General features: G+C 39.6%; 1 protein-coding gene across 1 annotated transcript in view; it reads right to left on the bottom strand.

Annotated features, from left to right (window-relative positions):
* Positions 1–23,577, bottom strand: part of POLA1 (DNA polymerase alpha 1, catalytic subunit) — a 291,963-nt gene that overhangs the window by 164,513 nt on the left and 103,873 nt on the right. Inside the window, exons 27-30 of the mRNA XM_036840342.1 lie at positions 10,959–10,991; positions 10,129–10,221; positions 8,700–8,905; positions 6,747–6,879 (exon numbers count right to left, since the gene is read on the bottom strand). Coding sequence (XP_036696237.1) covers positions 6,747–6,879; positions 8,700–8,905; positions 10,129–10,221; positions 10,959–10,991 — 465 coding nt within the window. The remainder of the gene's footprint in view (positions 1–6,746; positions 6,880–8,699; positions 8,906–10,128; positions 10,222–10,958; positions 10,992–23,577) is intronic.

Raw genomic sequence — 23,577 nt, 5'->3', positions numbered from 1 at the left:
GTTTCTCAAAGGCTTCTCGAGCCTAAATAAATCCCTAAGGCACCAGAAATCACTGGATTTACTCACACTGTCAATTTAAGCTCTCCAAAGGCAGAGTGACTGAGTTTTTAACAGAAAGTAAGCCCCACGAGAGCAGGAACACGTCAGCCTTGCCCACAGCTGCATTCAGAGGGCTCAGAACGATTCTTGGTGTGTAGTAGCAACCAAATGTTTGCAGAAGAAATTATTTCGCTCACTCTGCAATAATTCACTAAGTTCAAGCACTGGAAAGTACTGCAAGATGAATAAGACAGTCACTGGTCCTAAGTCACCTGCCATTAGCAGACGATTCCCCATTCCACAAAAAAACTCTCTAAAATAAGCTACATGTGCCAGAAGGGAGTGGTAAACTAAGTGTTACGGAGAGTTTAGAAAGGGAAAGATTGCTACCATCTGAGAGCAGAAATCACGGAAGAAAAAAACGAACTGGCACATGAAGGAAAAAAACAGATTTTAAGAAAAGATGACGGGGCAAGAACATTCAAGTAGAGGGAAAAAGCAAAACTTAAAATCAAGAGGTGAGAAAAAAAAATACAGTCTACTGGACTGGAACTTAATATGCACAAAGGGAAGGGGTGGGTTTCAAAAGACAAGTGGAAGGACAGGGAATAGGGTGCTCCATGTCTAGATCACCTAAGTGTGGTCTGCAGACCCCTGGGGGTTAGCGACACCCTTTCAGGGGGTGGAGAAGTCAAAGCTATTTTCCTAATAATACTATCTGCACTGGTGATACAGAAACAAAGGTCAGTAAAGGTGCTGATGCCTTATAAACACGAACCTGGACAGCAGCACCAAACTGCGCTAATACTCATTGTATTCGTCACCATGACACACTCACAGTTTTTTTAAGTTCTTGACCCTTGAGCAGAAAGCTAATATTTTGAGTGACAAAATGGGAAGTATGCACAAGGCACATCTACAGTATACTCAAGAACGAAGGATGCTCGAGGAAATGCATTTGTGCAACTATATGAGTTGCAAGCTAAACTAGCTGCCTTTCTCAACCTAATTTTTATTTGAAAGAATGGCAGGCCAACTACTGTTAGTCTAACTTGAGTACCTGGCAGACAATCACTCAAAAAGAACCAAGCGAGCCTGCTACTTCAAGGAAAACACCTGACAGTATATATTGCCTATGATAATACTGAAGCTATCTAGCACAAATCAGAATTTTGGAAATTCTATTTCCACTCCTGTGAGCTTGACAGCTTTCCAATACTTAAAGACTCTTCTGATGAGTAGGAATATTTTAAAATGTGGTTTTTGTTAATATACAATGAAATGTATCAATATTTTGGAAGATCTGTAAAACTCAGGGAACCAACATTTAATAAGTTACAACTGCGTAACATCACACATGGGTAAAAGATCCATTCAAAGCACTGCACAGATGAAAAGACTTTAATGTAAGAGTATGAAAAGTTCATTGATATGGTTTCCTATTTCCACAATACAAATAACCCTGAAGACAATACCACTTATAGAGTACTGGTGTAGAATCAAAGAAGAATACACACAACTATCTTTAAAAATTACTGAAATACTTCTCCTTTTTCCAACTACATATTTGTGTGAAACTTGACTTTCTTCCTATGCTTCAGCCAACACCACACATCACAACAGATTGGATGCACAAGCAGATATAAGAACGCGGATGTCTTCTACTAAACTAGACGTTAACAAGATTTGCAAAATTGCAAAATAACACCATTCCTCTGGCTAATTTTTCTTTGTTTTGAAATATATAGTTATTTTTCATGAAAAAATTTTATTTTTGTGGGACTTCCCTGGTGGCACAGTGGTTAAGAATCCACCTGCCAATGCAGGGGACACAGGTTCAAGCCCTGGTCCGGGAAGATCCCACATGCCGCGGAGCAACTAAGCCCGTGCACCACAACTACTGAGCCTGTGCTCTAGAGCCCGCGAGCCACAACTACTGAGCCCGCGTGCCACAACTGCTGAAGCCTGTGTGCCTAGAGCCCGCGAGCCGCAACTACTGAGCCCACGAACCACAACTACTGAAGCCCACGCGCCTAGAGCCTGTGCTCCGCAACGAGAAGCCACCGCAATGAGAGGCCCAAGCACCGCAACGAAGAGTAGCCCCCACTCACCGCAACTAGAGAAAGCTCGCGCGCAACAACGAAGACCCAACACAGCCAAAAATAAATTAATTTAAAAAAATTTTTATTTTTGTAAACATATAATGGGTTTACTGATATTTTTAAATAAACGAATAAATGCTTTTAAAACTTCTCAGTTTTAATTTCTAACAGTAAATATCAACATAAGCTACATAAACAAAAGCTCTTGCAGTTCCCAACTATTTTAAGAGTGTGAAAATGTCCTGAGATCAGGAAATTTGAGAACTACTGTAGTAGAATAAAGCAGGTCCTCAAACATGGCTGCACATCCCCCCCCCCCGTGCTGTACACTTTCTAAATCATACACTCAGTGTAGGAGAGTGCCTAGAAGCCTCTCTAAGTATTTAAATCTTCTCAAACCTGCATTATGCGAAGTCTTGATTGACTTGGACGGGTAATACTGCATAGAAATTTTAATCAATATAACTCTACTTAAGAAAACCGTTATCTTCTTCAATTGACTATACTTCAGTGCAATGTTAAGAAATTCTGAATTTCATCTGACATACTTTCCAATTATTAGACTGGGACTATTTGGGGATTTTACTGTCTAGTTTCAGAAGGCTTGATTTTTCAAAACATGCTTCCTGGTGGTTTAGGCTCAAGTTAGCCAGGGCTATACAAATCAGCTGTGAAGTATTTTGTGTTACTTTATGAAACATATTTAAGCTAAAATTGCGGCAGTTCAGAAAAATCACACACAGTGTTTTTCAGTTGCTTTTGGCAACAAGGGCTTAAATCTCCACAAAGGTAAATCTCACCACTTCACCCCTCCACCCTATGCTAACCTCCCATTTTCAAGCCCACCAATACCCACAAAATCAATCTAATCTAATCTAACCTAATCTATATCTTATCATAAGACCATCCACAACCAGTCACATACATGGACTCTTCGACTCCACTCTCCTTTGCAAGTGACAAAATGTAAATACTGATTTACTCACAAGTTTTAAACAGTACAGGTATTCAGACAAATGTTAATTAAGACAGTCACTTTTTTTTTAAAGGTATATATATATATATTTTTTTTTAAGTAATTAATTTATTTATTTGTGGCTGTGTTGGGTCTTCGTTTCTGTGCGAGGGCTTTCTCTAGTTGTGGCAAGCGGGGGTCACTCTTCATCGCGGTGTGCGGGCCTCTCACTGTCGCGGCCTCTCTTGTTGCGGAGCACAGGCTCCAGGTGCGCAGGCTCAGTAGTTGTGGCTCACGGGCCCAGTTGCTCCGCGGCATGTGGGATCTTCCCAGACCAGGGCTCGAACCCGTGTCCCCTGCATTGGCAGGCAGATTCTCAACCACTGTGCCACCAGGGAAGCCCAAGACAGTCACTCTTGATATATAAAAAGCTTAATGTAAACTGACACAGGAATAACTATGATATAGAGAGCTCTTTCATCAGAATTGACTCTACTTTCATTGACACTGAAGAAATTCTTCCTCTTTACTTAAAAAAGTATAAGAGCATGTGACAGTAAATATCTTTGCTAGACCATTAACATCTTGAAAATACCAACCAGGTTTTGCTTATTCTACTTTATATCCCAGAATCTAGCACTGTGCACATAAGACATACTCCATGTTTGATGAATGGATGATTAAACAGGCAAAGGAATTCTTTTAATGCTCACTGAACAACTATTATTTGCCAGCTACTATGCCAAGTGAAATGGAGAATACAAAGACAGTCGGTTTCAGTTCTGCCACATGAAAATATACACACATCCCGAATCACACTAATTATTAACTAGTATTGTTAGTAATAATAAATGTCACTTTAAGTTGATAACTATCGAAGCTGAGTGATGGCTACACGGGGGTTCGTGATGTTCTTCTCTTTACCTTTGTTTAAGTTTTTTTTAAAAAATTATTTATTTATTTATTGTTTTATTTTTGGCTGTGTTGGGTCTTCACTGCTGTGCGCGGGCTTTCTCTAGTTGCAGCAAGTGGGGGCTACTCTTCGTCGTGGTGTGCAGGCTTCTCGTTGTGGTGGCTTCTCTTGTTGCGGAGCACGGGCTCTAGCTGCATGGGCCTCAGTAGTTGTGGCACGCGGGCTCAGTTGCTCCTCAGCATGTGGGATCTTCCCAGACCAGGGATCAAACCTGTGCCCCCTGCACTGGCAGGCGGATCCTTCACCACTGCGCCACCAGGGAAATCCCTTGTATAAGATTTAAATTTTCGATAATAAAAACTTCAAAATAGCAAGACTGCACAATGTTCCTGAGAACTCAGAGATGGCCAGTGTGTCTATGTGGCTAGGTTTCTCTGCACACTAGTAACACTGTGCCATCACCCACAGGAGAAGATGACAGACTGGGCCCACTACCTTAGAGGACACGTGCTCAGTGTTCTTTTGCCAATAATGTGGCCATGTTTGGACTCAGCCTTCCAAATTCATGCCTGGAACCCCGTGCAACAGAGGACTCACATTTCTAAGAAGGCAGACAGTGTCAGGGATTCAATCTGCAGAACTGATGCAAAAATTGATCAAAGCAAGACTGAAATAGTAATTCTTACTTATGCAAATTTTTGAGAAACAGACAAAACAAAATCTGAAAGGAAACCACTTTCCAATGTCCCAAGTGATTCCATGCCAATAGGCATGCACTGCATCACGTAAAGTGAAGAGCTAGTGTCAAGGCACATGTCCTCTTATATTACTTACTTCTAAGTTTTTGTACTTTTCATGTATAAATGAATGTCTTCTTTTGTGACATTAAAAACATCGCGGTTAAGGAGTAGGAAACAAATGACTTAACTAAGAATAAAAACAAATTGTAAGGATACGCGTAGAAAATATTCATTCTCTCTAGGAATCAAAGAAATGCAAATTAAATCCAGCGGTAAAATACTGTTTCGTATCCATTTACGGTAGCAATGTTTTACTTAAATATCACCAATGATATTATCACCAATGAAACGTCACTTCTATAGTACAAGGAAATCTGTGGTGAAACTGGTGCACACATTTTGTTATTAGCAATTAGTATCACTCTTTTACAAAGCAATTTGACAAAAGCCACAGAGATACTCAAATCTTTTGACTCAAATATTTTACTTCAAGGAATCGAAACAAAGAAAGTAATTCATCCAAAAGCAAAAAGACAAATGGGGACTTCCCTGGTGGCACAGTGGTTAAAAATCCGCCTGCCAATGCAGAGGACACGGGTTCGACCCCTGCTCCGGGAGGATCCCACGTGCCGCGGAGCAACTAAGCCCGTGCACCACAACTACTGAGCCTGCGCTCTAGAGCCCACGAGCCACAATTACTCAGCCTGCGAGCCACAACTACTGAAGCCTGCGCACCTAGAGCCCACGCTCCACAACAAGAGAAGCTACCGCAATGAGAAGTCCGCGCACCTCAATGAAGAGTAGCCCCTGCTTGCCACAACTAGAGAAAGCCCGCACGCAGCAATGAAGACCCAATACAGCCAAAAGTAAATAAATAAATAAATGTATTTTAAAAAGAAAGGATCATATAGTAATTTTTTAAAAAGACATATGAACAAGATGTTCAATACAGTTATTAACAATAGCAAAAATAAATAATGTAATAATCAAGCAAAAATTTTAATTAAAGATGTAGCAGTGAAATATAAGATTAACATAACGATTTTTAAGGTTAATACAGAAATGTGGGAAAATCTGTATATGCTAAGTGAAAACAAATCTCAAAATAATATACACTGTATTTGCTACCATGTAAAACTGTTTTAAAGAGTAAGGTAATGTGCAAAAATGACTAGCATTACTTTAGCATAGGGGTATTAAGAACGAGTTTTAATTCTAAAACTTCCATTTAATGCCATCATTAGATTGTTTCATTAAAATTCTTTTTAGTATGAGTTTTGACAAAACTTATGTATCACAAAACGGGTGAAATGGTATTTGCAAAATTACCTTCGGAATATGTAAAGATACTCTGTTTAAATGGAAAAAAAGAAACCTATAACCTAACATCTTGTACTACACAGCACTTTGGGAAACCAAGATTTTCTTTTTCAAATTAAGTAAGAAAAAATATTCCCTATTTTCAAGAACTAAGACTATCCATAAAGAGAAACTATACAGTTAAAAAAAAAAAAAAGCACAAGTGCTTTGAATATACAGAAAGTGCTGGCACCACCTTAATTCTAAATAACAACGTCTAAAAACGCCTTCTGATTATAAGTACCCCTAAGGATCACCTTCTGTAAAGTTACACAAACACACGCTCTCTGTCTAAGCTTACAGGCCTGCCCCCCAAACAACTGTAACTTAGGACGACTATGAAGAAGGCAATACTCCCACGTCCCTGAAACATCAACTACATCACTCCATAGAACCTCTGGACACGAGGCTTCCGTGAGGAACGGAGAGAGAAGGCCTCAACGGCAGACAGGGTAGTGCCAGTGGCTGGGCGAGGAAGAGTGGTATGCTAATGCGCAGTCTGTGAGATAGTTGTTAAGCAGCTTTCATCACTAGCTAGAATTTATTTCAATTGCAAGGATGAGGTGGTTTTTCAACTATCTGAAGGAGGAGAAAAACACATGGCAGCAGCTGGATTCAGCAATAAATGCTACATTTACCTTGTTAATTTCAAACTGGCTCACTGGGACACTGCCATTTAGCACATTTTCTCCAATTTCTATTAACCTCTTCTGAATGTTTTCCACTATAGTGTCCCGGCTTTGATCCGAAAGAATCTGGCCAATGACAAAGCTGCAAAAAAAGAGAGGGATTGATTTTTTAGTATCATACTTTATTAATAAAGGAAAGAAAGGAAGATAAATGCCATTAGACTAACATGTGGGCAAGAGCCATACTAAAAGCTAACATGACAGTTAATGTCCAAAAGCCCGTTACTATGTGTTTTCTAACATTAACTCTGTCAAAGGTTTACCGACCTTGGAACATCAGGTTTGCCCTTAAACACACAGACCAGCACCCCCCCTTTTTTTCTAACGTGGCAGCTAAGGCTTCCCGTTGTGTGTGTACAGAGAGCGGTATGAGTTCCATCGTATTTTTATGCAATTACAAAAATTCACAAGCAATTGTGTTCTACTCTTAGGAGAAATTTGAGAAGACAAATATTTCACTTTCCTCATAAAGCACCAAGATATTATCTCTGCCCGAGATGACTACAAGCTAGGAAAGTAGGAATATAAAGTTCTTTATGCAAATTTTTTAAAACTCAAAGATTCCAAACTTTTCTTTCTTCAGCTTTATAATATTTTTCAGTGTTCTCTAACCGTATTGCTATGCCTCAAAAACTTCATGTTATTCTATCAGATCCAAAAAAAAGAGAAAAAACGAAAAAGAAAAGGAGTAAGGAAGCCAATATTTTATCCATTTCTGAGAAAATGCAGAGCGAGGGTTTGACAGCTGCATTATAATTTGTCAGAAAAAGAACCCTGACAAAAACATTTGTATAGCTTTAATTACTAATACATTTCTAACTCAGAGAAATTTACTTCTATTATGATGCATCTTTTCTTAGAAAACACAAAGCTGAAGAGAACACTCTAATTGACAGTCTATACAAAGTAGTTTCATCTTTGAGTACATTTGGGGGCAATGAAGCATTTCAAACTATATTTCATAAAAGGCTAACAGTGACCCGTACTCAGATGATCAACTTTGCCTAATCAAGAGTAGTTTTGCAGAAGCAACAAATGCTCAATCTCCCAACTTGAAAGCAAGAGGAAGACTGGAAAACAAGTAAAAAATGCTGACATTCAGCAATACTAAAATTAACTTAACATTTCACTTTAAAGAAAAAAGTCCTTCTATTTTCACAACTGTTCAGGTTCACAAAACAGGAATTATCTGGAAAGATGGTACATAAAGTACCTAAGGATTCGTCTTTTTAAAATGGGTGCTTTATAAATTAATGTGACCCTAAAAACAAACAAATAGGTCTTATTATCACAACCTTCAGTCCCAGATGTAAAACTAAGGGGTCAGTCATGACATTTATTATTTCTGAGGTACATACAGTATTTGAGAACTAGCTCTTAAATTCACCTGAGATTAGTAAGAATCTTTACACACAAATGATATGGGCGGGAACAAAGTCTCACTCCATGGCCCACTTTTAATCCCAGAACATTTTAAGCCACAACACGGGGACACCTTAACAATTATGGCCCTAAGGAGGCGCTAGGAACATTCAGGAGCACAACACACTGCACATTCTAAAAGAAACAGTAAAGCAAAACAAAACAAAAACAAGCCAACATCGATGAACCCAACTCTGTAAGCATCTAAAATGTGAAGGCTTACCCTCACCATGAGTTAAAACTCGTAAGATGCATCTTACAGCAAGCATTTCTTACTGAGCGAGTTTGGCTTTTTCTAAGTTTTAACCCATCTGTAAAATTCTACTCCATATCAGTAAGAACTGTTAATATGCAATGATAACAATAACAAAAAAGAAGTCATGTCCTTGTGCTTGGCAGAATCAAAGTGTTCTCCACACCGTTAATGCTTCAATTTTTTTAAAAACAAACAACAAAAGCAAAAATGAAAACTGAACTCACTTTCCAGTGTCTTTAGCAAGATCACACCAATCTCTTCTAACTATATCTAATCCTTTCACCTCCTGTTTGGTGACGTAATTCCCATCCGATGTTGGCTCAACAACCAGAGCAGCGTACTTCTTTTTCTTCAGCAGTAGCAGGGACTTGAAAATACCATCAATGTCTATTTCAAGTAGTTTGTACAACTTATTCACTTCACTTTTCACCTGTGAAAATTTCAACCATTAATGCTAGCTTCTCAAACATCTAATAGGGAGAAGATGAACATGCCGCAAATTCCCAAGAGTTCATCTAAACAAAACTAGAAGTCACATAAGACTAGAAGGCATTTATTCAGGTTATATAGAACACGATATTATGTTTGGTATGATGCAAGAACTTTGAAAAAGCACAGGGACAAAAACTGATAAAAAGATAAACAAAGAGACAATAATATAACTATATCATCCCACTCAACCAAAGGACAAAATTGGCAGTGTCAGCCCCAGGAAATTTATGAAAATTATGAAATACTCTGTTTCAAATCTAAAAACTAAATGCATAAGTACTTACCTTCAAACTACCGAATTAGAGATTAGATAGTCCAACGACTAGATACATGGCCAGTAAAACTTTGACTATTAAAATAATGTCTAAGATCTCCCTGTACCTCCCATAGCACCTTGACTTTAAGCAAATAACTACCTGCTGAACAAATAAATGAAACAGCCACCTGCTCTTTATTGATAGGGTCATGGCACAGACCATCACCTCTAGGGAAAATGCACAACTTTTCAAGGTCCAATGAGTACAATATGCCAAGCTTGCTCTTAAGTAAAGACTACATTTCAAATTTCACGCATTTTAGGGGGGAAGGGCAGGACGCTGTTAGCTTGTAAGATGGTACCTTAGTTTTAGTTTATTGGGACAATATCTTAACATAGCAAGTGCTCAAAAAGCACTTGCTAATTGTGAACTGCAATTAGGAGGCTACAAATGATTACTTTTAAATGTCCCTTTGACTTTCCGAATATATTTTAAGTACTCCTGTAAAAATTATAGATATATGTATATATGTTGGTAGGTACTTATCCATATCTATCACTGTATAAAATGCATCTCAATACTACTAGAGACATAATTCTCTTTATGAATGACAATGTGATAGGTACTAATGTGGTCACATCTTACACTTACCAAACTTAGACTGTTTTCAAAGGTATAACATATCCATCACTTAAGGAAAAACCAATTTCCTTTGAATTTTGCCCTCAAAACAAACAGCTGGAGGTTAAGAAATATAACAGAGGATGAAGAATCGAAGGCACTAAGTTTATTATTATTTTCAGAAGGACACAGATGTACAGAAACTGGAATTTATGAAGTTCCATGTTAGAAACAGAATTCACAAAAGCAGGTTAAAACAGATAATTTTATAAAATTATCTCACCTTGTTTCCCAATTTAAACACTTCTTCCAGATTGGTGCTATTGGTGTTGATCATAATTGAATCTGTATCTCCATAAATAACTTCAAGATTCATCTAATGAAAAGCAAATATTATAAAAGTTAACAACAAAAACACTGTGACCATCACGTACCCAGTGAAACTCAAGATTTTCCATACTATAGAAACTACAGGTTCCGGATGATTTTTCAAGAGTTTACGTTTCTTCTTACCCATATTGTCACTGCACAATCAAAGACTAAGCCCCAATGAACCAGAAAGGCAAGCACTGCCACATTAAGAAAATCTCCCTAATTTTCTTACAACAGAGAGTGGAGTGGCAGGGGAAGTATCTAGTTTCAAAAAGATAAGAGACTAGGAAATGGGGGTCTATATTTACCCACTGTCCCACATGCTTAGTGGTCCTGGCAATTTATGAAGCAGAAACAAAATGGGTTTTTTCAATTCAGGGGCACAAATCCATATTAAATTCTTAACAGTTTCAAACAGTATTTAGTAGAATATGAAGTGTCAAAAAAATCAATCATAACAAACAACACTAGAGCACATACAGTATAAAGGCCTGGAAGTAAGCTCTAATTAGCACTGTTACTAATTTGCTAGAAACACTCACATATAGGCTTCAAGCAGTGGCTAGATCATATCAGTGTTAGTAAAAGAAAAAGGCTATAATCCATTAGGAGGGATTATAAACATAAACTAGGCATCCTAAGAAGCCATTTCCAGTCTGGGTTACAATTTTCCTTGAATACAAAAACGTCACCAGGTATGATATCTAAGAATCACTGTATGATGAAAATGCTCAGCATTACCTTCTGTACCATCTCTTTCGTATGCATCAAAATCTAAATGAAATAAAAAAGTCAAGATTAATGCATTATATAATTACAAAAACCTAAACATATGCTGACGGAGATAGGTAACCCAATGATTTGGCATTCCCATATATTTTTAAAGCTCTTGATGGTTTTCTAACTACAACCCTCAAAACAACATCATCAACGTAACCTAAAAATCAGTTTGCCTCCACACTGACTCTCAGGCAGAGATATGTGAGCAGATTTGCTGTAAAGATCTATGTAAGATCTATGTAAGCAGATCTACGTAAAGATCTATCTTTAATAAATATGAATAAAATATGCTGTTATAATATGGCATAAAGGCAAACTATTCTTGCTATCAATATTTAAATAGAACTACATGGCTAAACAAAAGCTTGACCAAGCATTTCAAATCTAGCAATTCTTACGGTATTCAGGATCTTAATTTAAAAAGTTAAAAAAAAATATGTAGATCTTTACTATATATCCCTGGAGCTAGTACAGTGCCCAGTGCAAAGTGGGGCTCAATAAACATTCAGTAAATAAAGACAAACATATATAGTAGATAGTATCTGTAGATAGTCTGTCCCCAGGCCTATGCAGCTGTAAGACTAGAGGCAGACAGGTTACAATGTAGTTGGTAAATAAAAACAGACATAAATTATCTTGCACTAGATCAGAAGTAAAACATATTTTACAAATGAAGGCCTCTTCAAAGGAGTAATACAACATCCTCAGCACTCAGTACATGTGTGTATGTGTAAAATATATGGGCAAGATGCTCTGCTATGAGCATCTCATGCATTTCTTCATTTCATTCTCTAAGGGCCCCAAGACAGCCACTATTAATACCCTTATTTGTTAGATGCAAAAAACAAAGAGAAGAGAATTCATTTCTCCTAGTAAGTGACAGAGCAAAGATACGAATCCAGGCGCTCTGACTCCAGAGCGTGGGGCCTGAGTCACTGCACGCTATTGCTTCTAGACAAGCATCCATCTTTCAAAGCATCAATCTAAACCAGAAGTCACTATTCCAATGACCCAGATAGAAGATTTACTTCATTTATATTTCTTTTTCCTACCTCCAAGAGTCTTTCTTGTCAACTAAGCTCAAACCTCATGGTGTTGTTTCTGTCCTTCTTGTCCTTTATATTACAGATCCCTGTAAATCCTGGCCTTAGAGTATCTTTTATATCTACCCCTTACGTTCCATTTCCATTGCCTGCCTCCTCTGTAGTACTGTCTCCCAATGTTGTGCACGAGTTCAGTGTCCTATGTTCTTGGGAAAGGAAGACCTTCTCCTGCCCTGGGGGTGGTGAATACTGATCAGGCTAACCAATGGTTTCAATAGTGGCTGTACAGTGGAATCACCCGGGGATCTTTTAAAAAAATGCCAAGAGCTGGCCCCAGCAATTTTTTTTAAACAGCTCTCAAGATTATTCTTATGTTGCAGGCAGGGTTAAGGACCACTGGACTAAGATAATCATGGTAATCCCATTCTAGAAACAGGTGTTTTTTTAAAAAATTTTTTTTTTTGACGTGGACCATTTTTTTTTAAGTCTTTATTGAATTTGTTACAATATTGCTTCTGCTTTATGTTTTGGCCTTTTGGCCGCAAGGCATGTGGGATCTTAGCTCCCCAACCAGGGATTGAACCTGCACCCCTGCACTGGAAGGCAGAGTCCCAACCACTGGACTGCCAGGGAAGTCCCTGGAAACAGTTTTTAGCTGACAGTTTGTCCCCTACCCAACTAGACCATAAGCTCCTGGAGGTCAGAGCACATGTTTGCGCTTCACATCTAACAGGCACTTGAAAAGCTGTTGGCTAGTTGACTGATAGGTCTCGTAGTAATCCCAATCACTCTTCTACTAGACACTAAAATCCAGTTAACTCATAAAAAACATTCACTCTCCTCCACTTCATCTTCATTTCTTAACATACAAATTACAGGGAAATGCACTGTGGGAGAATACCTGACAATTCCTTTGGGAAAAGGGCAATAATGAGATCAGCCCAAGTCAAGTTAATCATAGTGAGGACAAAACTACTTATCACGAGTTCTCTTCACCTTCTGCCCCTTCCACCTTGCTAGGCATGGCTTTCCTCATCACAACGGACAACTCCACAAGGTAAGCATTCCCTGCTAAGTACACCACCTCAGGAGCAATCTGTCAGCCTTTGACTCCAATTTCACATATGCACTAACGGATTTATTCTGCTCTCCTTTTGCACTGTGAACCAAACCTACTATGTCATCCCTGAGTGCACCTCCAACATGAAGTGGCAACGTTCACCTTTCAGATCCATCACCCACCCTCATGCTGTCCTTCCACCAACTCACAACCATTTCCACACACAATCTGAGGGCTGCTACTAAAATGAGTTCCCCTTTGGTGGCAGAAACCTCTCAGTGGATGCTTTGCAAAAATGATAGAAAACTAAGCAAACTATAAAGACTATACATACCGCAACTGCTTTTTTTCACGTAACACTTTATTTTAGAGATTATTCCATGCCCACACATAAAGAGCTGCCTTATTCTTTTTTAACAACTACATAGTATTCCACTGTATGACCCAAGCATGATTTAACTAGTGCTCTATCAATGAACGTAGGTGGTTCCTAATCCTTACCTTCATAAACACACTTTAATAAATAATCCTTATATACATGTAATTTGCCAATCTGCCAGTAACGAGATAAACTCCTACAAGAGGGCTTATTGCATCAAAGGTTGTGTGTTTTTACATTTTTGATAAATATAGCCAAACAGGTCTCCAAAGAGGTTGTACCAATTTCTGACAATACTTTTAACCACCATATTTCCTGTGGGTTACCAAACTCTTATTATCTAGCAGAGGCCCTGGTACATGGGAGCTATTAATGAATATTTATAGAATGCTGAATGAATAATCCTGAGGAGTAGGCGGTATTATAAACCCCATTTTACAGATGAGGAAAACTAGGCTCTACGATTTTGCCCAAAGTAACAGAGCTAATCAACAGCTTGATCTGGAAGCTGGACCTTATGTCTCATTTTCTTTTCATTATGTCTCACTGCCTTGTTAAAAGGCCCATACCACATGAATGTTCTGGAAGCCAACAATCAAAAACTTATACATTACAGATATTTTCCCCATTAAGGAAATGCATTTAAAATAAAAAGCCACAGGTATCCTGAAAGGTCTACTGGACACAAGGTACAGTGATTACAAGATAACCGTTCATAAGTTCACTTCAAAGTGACAAGCCTAATATTAAAGCTACCCATTCTGACAGAAAATCATTTTCTAAGTGCCATCAGCTAGAACACAGGGCTATAAAGGCTTGCTAAATTCATTAATAAGGCAGTCTGCAGTTATCTGATTTCACAGCAACACCTGCATATTTATCTACTCATTACCAATTGGATGATGGAATTTTTTCAAGCACATTTCAAAAATCTGCCAACTTCAAGTGTAAAAAAATAAACTTTGTGGTTAATTTTTCCCTTAACAAAGTACAGCTGTTGAGAATAATTGTTCAAGATCTTACCCTGTAATGTCAACTGCAGCAGAACAAAGAGTATTTAATTAGCAAATCTATCCAGTAATTCAACACCTATTATATAAAATGCCTTCGTGATTTTATTCAGGATAATTTGCTAAGAGGGTTATTACTGACATTCAGATGGAATTTAAAATTCCTACGCAAGTCGAGTCATAATAGCAGTAATGATCTCCCCAATCAGGAGATTCGGTGTCACACAAGGCTCTTGCAATGCAGCAGCCGATTTCCTGACTTCTTAATTCCTGGGCTCAGCTCAGCGAGAGCCCTTCATGCCGGTATTTCAGTCAGCAATACATCTTTAATGGGACTCTATTAAAATAACTAGAACAAAAATGACTTTTTTTTTGGTTAAAAAGAATGACAGCACTGCCATCATATCAATCATTGCAGGCTTTGCAGAGCAGTGCCGTTGGGGGAAAAGAGGAGGGGGAAACAGGAAAGGAGTGGGGCTGGGGGTGGGGAGAGCAATCATTAAAATAACACGAAAGGTGTTTTAGCCCCAGTCTGAGCCTCTGAAGACTGGGGAAGGATGGTGGGGACTAAAAAGGAAATGTGAAGTGTATTTCAAAAAATTGCTTCCTAAAGAAAATAATGTGTTCAGGAACACACCCACGATGCGGTTTACTAAGCACAAAGCATGTTTGTCGCGCCAGGATAAACAACAGCAGCCACCTAAGACTAGCTACGACTGAGGTGTGTGGTTACAGGTTCTCCTAACAAGGCCAGGGTCTTTATTTTTTGTTAGAACAGAATACTAGTGTCTTGCCATGCATTCATTCAAAGGTTATAAAATGATTTTAGATGGTATTACAGACTAAAACAGTGCCTTTTTTGGGGGCTCTGTTGGGTCTTCGTTGCTGTGCGCGGGCTTTCTCTAGTTGCAGCGAGCGGGGGCTACTCTTTGTTGTGGTGCTCAGGCTTCTCATTGTGGTGGCTTCTCTTGTTGCAGAACACGGGCTCTAGGCGCGCAGGCTTCAGTAGCTGTGGCACGCGGGCTCAGTAGTTGTGGCCCGCGGCCTCTAGAGCGCAGGCTCAGTAGTTGTGGCGCACGGGCTTAGTTGCTCCGCGGCATGTGGGATCTTCCCAGACCAGGGCTCGAACCCGTGTCCCCTGCATTGGCAGGTGAACTCTTAACCACTGCGCCACCAGGGAAGTCCCAAACAGTACTTATTAATACTAAATGAGAGAGAAAACACCAACTTCCCACAGTTAAAAAAAAAAAATTTCAAGCTCTTACTCCAAAAGCATACATCTATTATAGTAATATCTACTAACAAGAAACCCACTTTGATATCTGATGCAGAAACTAAACAAAATGGGAATCTTCTAAGATAAGAAAATGCTGGGTAAGGTCAAATTCGAAACAAATAACGCATGAACAGAATGACAAGTGAAATCTCAAATGGCTTTAGGATTCTTCTGTTACTGATGACATAAAATTAGAAATAAACTGGAAACTTTTTTGTAATACATTAGCATAATAGGGATAGCAAAATGAATGGTTGTGAAGGATGGGGAAGAGAAAAGTAGAAGAAATATAAATATTATGATATTTGGTAATCCAACCATTATCTAAGCTTTCCCTATCCCCAGTTTCAACAGTTTCCAAGCAGGACTCGGTGTTACTCAGTTCTCCTGCTTGGCAAACATCTCTTATTTCATCTTCATTATATTAGATTGCCTTTTTCCTATTTTCCTATTCTCTGGTGTTCTTAGATGTGTGTCTTCTCTCTAAGATGTTCAGGGAGCAAGGGCTATGGATTTAATAAGCACCCTACTTTCTGTCTCCACCATTCCCATGACACTGGGCTCTCTACTGCCTTTAAACCTTAGCTTTAACTTCTTTAAAACTGCGATAATACTACCACCTAGTTCCCAGAGCTAGGTGGTAATAAGAAGAACTGTATGCTGAAAACATGCTTTACAAAGATAAAACGTTATACAAATATGAGTTAAAAAAATTAAAAAGTCAGGGGTCTGAAATCTGAGTACTGGTTTAAAACTGCCAATTACTAGCTAAGTGATTTGCAAACAAGTTGGTTTCCCTCTCTAGGTCTTAGCATCCTCATTTATAAAATTAAGAGGTTGGGATTCCTCCCAGATCTAAAAATCTAGACTCCAAGTTTGACAAGTAGCAATATCTCTTCCTTATATCTGGCTGCTTTGACTTTGTACCACATTCATTTCTTTAGGATTATGAAAAGGAGGCACTAATATATCCAACAAAGATAACTATCATTATAAGACTATATTGCCATATTCTAGGTTGCTTTTGAAGGCCACGTGGTCGTAAAATAACTAGTAAGGTCTCACGAGTTGCCTGCATATAACTTTATGCACTTCATTTAAGTGGGTGGGCACATTTACAGTATATAAAACATCTGACACCTTGTCTTGAGATCCCCCTGCTCCCCCACCCCGGGAGAATACATGCACATCTACACACACACACACACACACACACACACACACACACACACACACACACACACACACACACACACACACACACACACACACACACACACACACACACACACACACACACACACACACACACACACCAGTGTTTCTCGTCCTCAGCACTACTGACATTTAGGCTGGATAATTCTTTGTCATGGGAGGTTGGCCCTGGCCTCTACCCACTAGATGCCAGTAGCATGCATGCACACGCATATGTGTGCACAGACACACACATACACTCTTCAGTTGTGACCAAAATTTTCTCCAGATATTGCCAAATGATTCCTGAGGAGCATAATTGCCCCTGGCTGAGAATCAGTGATATTATACTGATAACTCAACATTTTCTCTCTCCAGGCCCATATTCAATTGTGTGTCCCACAAGAATTCATTCTAAATCCCAACCATCTCCTCCAAACCTTCACCAGCTCCAAACATAATAAATGGCCCCTCCAACTAAAACATGAAGTTCCTTTATTTTACAAGGAACTTCACACCACCAGAAAAGCCTCTCTGGCCTCCCCAATCCAATGATACTAATGAGAATGCTAGTCCAACGTAGCCCCCCAATTATTCTGTGTAAACCACAGCATATAACTCTATTAGAAAAGGTAAGATTAAGAAACTATAAGCAAATTATAAGCAGAGATCATGTCTTTGCCATTAAACCTAACACAATGCCTGGCACGTAGCAGTAATTCAATGCATATTTGTTTCTTAGGCTCTAGGAAAAGGAGGCAAACCCAAGTGGTCCAGCGTGAGAAGAAGAAAAGAAGCAAAGCCATGGATTGATAAATGCACCTCCACAACGACAGGACCCTAAAGCTGGTTACAGAAAGCGGCTATTAAACCCACACACAGCACACATTTAAATGCTAGCTCTTTCCATGCAAGAAATGAACAGTAAATCAGTTTTAATCCCACCTTCAAATACAATGCATGTTAAATAAACAAATATTCACTCAAGAGAAATGAATTTCTACCCCAGTGATAAAGGCCCGTTAATTATAAACTTGACTGGAACAGCGTACCCCTCCCATACAACTCTTGTTTCCAGATAAACTGATTTTGTTTTAAATCCTTAATTTACAACCTAACCTTCTGATAGCTCATGTGTAAGGAATATAAAACACGTTGACTAAACAAAGCTTTCTGAAAGGTTTCCCCTCCCCAACAGACACATTTAATGATATTTATGAGTATCTTTCAATTACTGCCCTAAAATCTGACAGGGCCCTAATTTTGATCTAAAAACTTAAAAAACCACAAACTACGGCGCTGAATATGTGAAATGAAAAGTGAACTTCTCCCTTATCTTCTAATTTCTTGCCCCAAAATATTTACTCATCTTGTGGATTTTTAAAAATCCACTTTACATTTTGACTTTTAAAAAACTGTTTTCACCTTCAAAGAAACCTTTCACAACATTCTTATGCTCTAGTCCTCCTCCACTCCAACTTCCAGTCTAGAAACTCACGTCTTATATGTTTCACTTGCATATATGTGCATTATTGCCATACGTGGGATTATACCTGACACAGGAGCCTGGAGAGCTGGTAGAGCTGGCTTTAAAGCAAACTTGAGCCAAATCTACTCACAGACACAAGAGTTCAAGTACGAGCCTATATTCTTAAATATTAAATTCTCAGGGGGAGAAAAGAAATCCCTAAGACAACAAGATTGAAACTAGAGCAGGAGATATTAACCTAAGGTCAAGAAATCTGAAAATTCCCGAAACTGTAAGGAGAAATTTGAATGTGTGCCTATATGCATTTTTCTAGGAAAAGGGTCCATGTATTTCATCAATTTTGAAATTTCTATTCATTTAAGAATAAGTATCACTGAAGATGTTCCAATTAGCCATAAAAATAGAGCTTTCTGATTTCCTGGAATTCATGTAATGTCCATGAAACTAGAAAAACCCCACCCAAAGGTCTTGCCTCTTGCTTTGGAGCTGGGTATTTTCGGCCCCTTCAATGTATTTCCCTCACAGAAAAACACAGACATGTCAAAAGGCACCAAGATTTGGTTCCCTGATTGACTCCTCACATAACTCATCTGGGGGGCTAATGAAGACACGGCCAAACTATGTCCGCGCTGTAGTGAACATCGGCACTCAGGCAAGTTTCGCACAACCTGATGAAAATTGACTCAAAGTGTCTTACTTCAGTAATCACTTAGACGGAATGAATTTTACATTAGTGGGATCAAGCATGCACCAAGCCTCAGTGGAAATGAAAAGGGCTTATAGTAATAGGATTTATAAATCCACCCATTAGGTTAATGGCTAAATGATTTACATGTAACTTTCTCCCCCACCCCGCCCTCCCTCACCCTTTAACTCAGTAAAAACTATGCTTGGCATTTTCCACTGCAGTGCCATACACAAAGGAAATAGCCTTTCTATTTTGGGACATTCTAATTTCTAATAATGGCTTGGGTAGCTACCATTAACTCTTTCAAAGCACGAATAATTGACTAATAAAATTAAGTATTCTATAAGGCCTGAAAGTGCTTAATTGATCATAATTGTCTATTTGAGAAGAAGGCGTCAGGCTGGCTATGCTAAGATAATGAAGTTGGGCAATTCTGAAGCACTGCAATCAAGATAATACTTACGGCTAAAAAGGACATTAGCATTTTCCAGAATCTGCAACATTTTCTTTATAACTGAGGTCATGAGAAAATGTGACTAACAAACTCTGAGCTCCCGGCCCCTACAAATGTCAGATTTCACAGGTTGCCACTTGTCATTGCTAAGCACCTGGCCTGAAGCTCAGCCGTGGAAGAGGACCTAGCTGGTAGTCCGGAGGACAACCTCAAGCTGCAGAGTGACCAAGGCCCTGCTGTCATCATTTTGATGGAAGCACTGTTGATTTCCAGAAAGCTCAAGATCGGTGTGTGACAAGATAGTCATGGGGCTGTTCTTCATTATTCTCTGCCTCGAGGGAGGTGAGAGGAGGGAGAGCTTTTTAAGCTCAATACCTGGGGGGGACGGGGGGGACGGGACGACTCCCTCGCTCAGTCCCAAGGCCAAACACTAAATTCTGTTCTATAATGACCATACTTTCTACATGCCCTCCCACAGCAACGCTATTTCTTATAAAATGGTGTCCCATGCCCACTCTCTTTTTATTAGAAGTTCAGAAAACAGATTCTAGGAGCTAGCTATGATTAAAATATGGAGGGCTCCCACTACAAAGAAAAATCTTTCAGAAAGATGGTCTCGTTCTGGGGAAATGTGATTGTGTCCACCTGTCCAGAGATACATGCATTGCACACATACTCAGACATGCCTCCAGGATGTCTCTCTACATTTAAGGATCAATCAAATAATGTGTTACCATTTATCAAACACTTTTTCTCCTGTCCCATCATCCTCTATGCTTTCTTTGGGAAGAACTCAGAAAATTTTGAAAGAAAGATAAATACCAAGTTGAGAAAAGTCATTTAGGATGGAGATGCAGAATATGGAGAGGACAAAATATCAACATATAAGCTATAAAAGATTTGGCTAATCACTGCTATGAAAAAAAAAATCCCCTTTACTTCTGAACTTCATTTGCATTTCTACTCCCTAATCTGGCCAAGGCTCAAGAATCTGATATGAATTCTAGGAAGCCCTGTTATTTTCTTTTTGTTTAGAACCTCAAAAAAGAAGTTATCATTCACTCATCAACAAGTATTTCCTGAGCTGTTCTTATGTGCTAGGTAAAAGGAACACAAAGGTGAGTCATTCAGACATGATCCCTTCCCTCTAGAGCATGTAATATCTAGTGGAGAGAACCAAATAGGCAACTGAAAAAAATATATACGCATACATAATAGGGGCCTCTGGGGTGGGAGTTAGAGAAAATTCATGAAAGCAGATTGTCAATAAGGGGAAGGTGAGCTATAGGGAATAACAGGGTAAGGGGGACAGGGGAAGAGTGTGAAGATCCAAAGGACAGAGGGGAAACTCAATGGTGACTGAAGAAAATTAAGCTTTCAAAAATTTTTTTTAAGTTTTTTGTTTGTTTGTTTTTTGCAACAAGAAGAAAATAAAAAGTATGGCTGAGGCTAGAATGCTTGGGAAAGTTGGGAGAGGGCAGGAAAGAGGCCCAACTGTGAAGGGCCTCATAAGCCACAGTAAGGACTTTTAAGGAGGGACAGAATCAGATTGATAGTTTAAAGAGGTCTCTCTGGTTATAAAACTTGTGGAGAATACATGTGGAGGAGTGGGGGCAGGGGCAACGTCCAGGAAGAAGTAATGAGGCTTGAATAACATAATAGTCATTGCACTGGAGAGAGGGAGTGAGTCACGGGTATTTAGGAAGTGGAATCTACAAAACTGGGCAACTGGTTGGATTTGGGGCACGAGGAAGAGACAGGAGTCAAGGATGATACCCACATTCCTGGCTTAACAACTGGGGACGCAGCTACTCATTGAGATAGGGAATCCGGGAAGGGGAGCAGAGGCAGAGCGTTTTGTGGCTGATGAATATGCTATGCCTGTGGACAACTCAGTGGAGACCACAGGGAGGCAGGTGGAAGCAAGGATGCTCAATAGAGGGGACGTGGCAAGTTTCAGATGCAAGAAATCCAATGCTCAACAGAGATGCAATATACGAATAAATCAAAGCAATGGCAGCGGGCAGACAATAACAGAGCCCATCAAAACAGACGGCACAGTTCATGATGGGGAAGCAGAAGAAAACGGAGACGAGGCAAGCTGGCACCCCAACCACAGTAATGGTGCTCCGTGGGTCTCCTGATCCCTCGTTCCTCCTCCAACACCTTCCTTTCCCTTCCATCTATCAAATCTCCGTTCTTTCTGTCACAATTGGCAGGTGTCACACAATCCAGTGGCCACTGGCAAATCTGATGCAGTCTGCCACAGTCAGACAGTGAGGCACCACACGCTGACCTTTAACGAGAACGATCCCAACAGGTGGCTAGCGCCTAACACAAATAATTGTATTAAGCCTCTGAACAAGGTCAAAAAGGGGGAGCACCTTGCCTTTTCATGAGCAACCAAAGCAGCTACCAGCCTTGGCTCAAGAAACAGCAAGCAAAACCTCTGCGGAGGCTCCCCTCCTTGAGGCGGCGATGGGCTCAACAGGAAGACGGAACATCAATCAATTCACTTCACGAGGAAAGAGCCTCCCATTGCTCCAACATAACCATCCTTTTCCTGCCTCTCTTCTGCATTTGGGAGTGGGGAGGGCTCCTCCCTTATGTCAAGATTGACGCCATTTGTTAGCAGTTCCGGTTCATAGTCAGCCAAGAAAAGAAAAGGAGTGATGGGGGAAGGGTTCCCCCGTTTCCAAATAATATTCTCCACACCCTTTGAGAGAAACTAAGTCATAAGTGATTAAATCAATTGCCTTTGTCACTGATTTGATAACATCAAATATCTCAGAGTTCTCATGGACCTTTGACCTCAAAGCTAGCCACTGTTTTGACAGAACAGACAGCTGTAGCTCGGCGGCGGGAGGAGCCTGCGGAACCTCCTGAAAGAGCGCCTCATCAGGGCCCAGAAATTCCACTGGGTGGGAAGAAGCCAGGAGCCTGCGACCTGCTGTAGGACTCCATGTGTCGAGCTACAGCCTTTCTCCCTGACCTTTGCATACAAAAAAAACCCCAAAAACCTTCCTTTCCCCTGGGGACAACCTCCTCTCCTCCCACCCTCTTAAACCTTGTGACTGCAGATGGCATGGCTAGGACGAGCCACAAACCACTGGCATGTCGGTCCCCAGATAAAAGAATCCAAGCAGTAGATCAGATTCCTGTCAGCTGCAAATGAGCCAGCACTTCAGCTGCTTCTCATTCTTTATTTTTAAATGGCAGGATGGTCTCAAGGGCATGGTGGCCTGTCACACAAGAAGAGAATACAGATTTTAAAAGACAAAACCAAAACCCTTGAGGGTGCGCAGACTCACCCAAGATTGAGAACTGAACAAGCACTTTAGAAAAGGGCATACAGCAGCGTTTTACAAACCAGTTCTGAGCGTGTTTCTCTTAGTGACTTGGTGGGAGAAAGCTGACTACGGGACAACAACAATAAAAAAATCTAACTACAGATCAGTTCTTAGTCTCCTGCTACTAATTTGGAAAATACTTATGTTCAGTACTCTGAATCCAGAGCATTAAAATATTGGGATGTGCTACCAATGACAAAGTTACCTACTCAATCAGCCCCCAAAACCAAAAGAGCATGTAAAATTAAATATAAATCAATAAAATTTAAAGAGGATGGTTAGGGAGAACTTACCTATGCAGAATACAAAATGTGTTTTCTTTTTTCCCTATACAACCACCATCACCACCAGATCATTCTTGACTAATTCTTAGAAGCTGAAGACCAACTTGGATTTTGATGTATAAACTGCTTTTGACGATATTTCGTTTTAAACAGATAAACACTTTAAAAAAAAAATGCAAGCCGAAGACACCCTTTTGAGAAACTAAGAAAACAGATGTGGAAGCCATTTGTTTAGATGAAGAGGAATTTTCGCTTTTATAGGAATACAATGATTCATGAAGAGGAAAAAAGTCTGTCATCAAGTTTACTTCAATAGATACTGTTGGGTTGGAGGGAGCTTTCTAAATATGGCA

This window comes from Balaenoptera musculus, chromosome X, assembly GCF_009873245.2.
Source record: "Balaenoptera musculus isolate JJ_BM4_2016_0621 chromosome X, mBalMus1.pri.v3, whole genome shotgun sequence".
In the NCBI taxonomy this organism is placed as follows: domain Eukaryota; kingdom Metazoa; phylum Chordata; class Mammalia; order Artiodactyla; family Balaenopteridae; genus Balaenoptera; species Balaenoptera musculus.
Note: the sequence above shows the minus strand (reverse complement) of the source record. Positions and strands in the feature narration are given on the sequence as shown.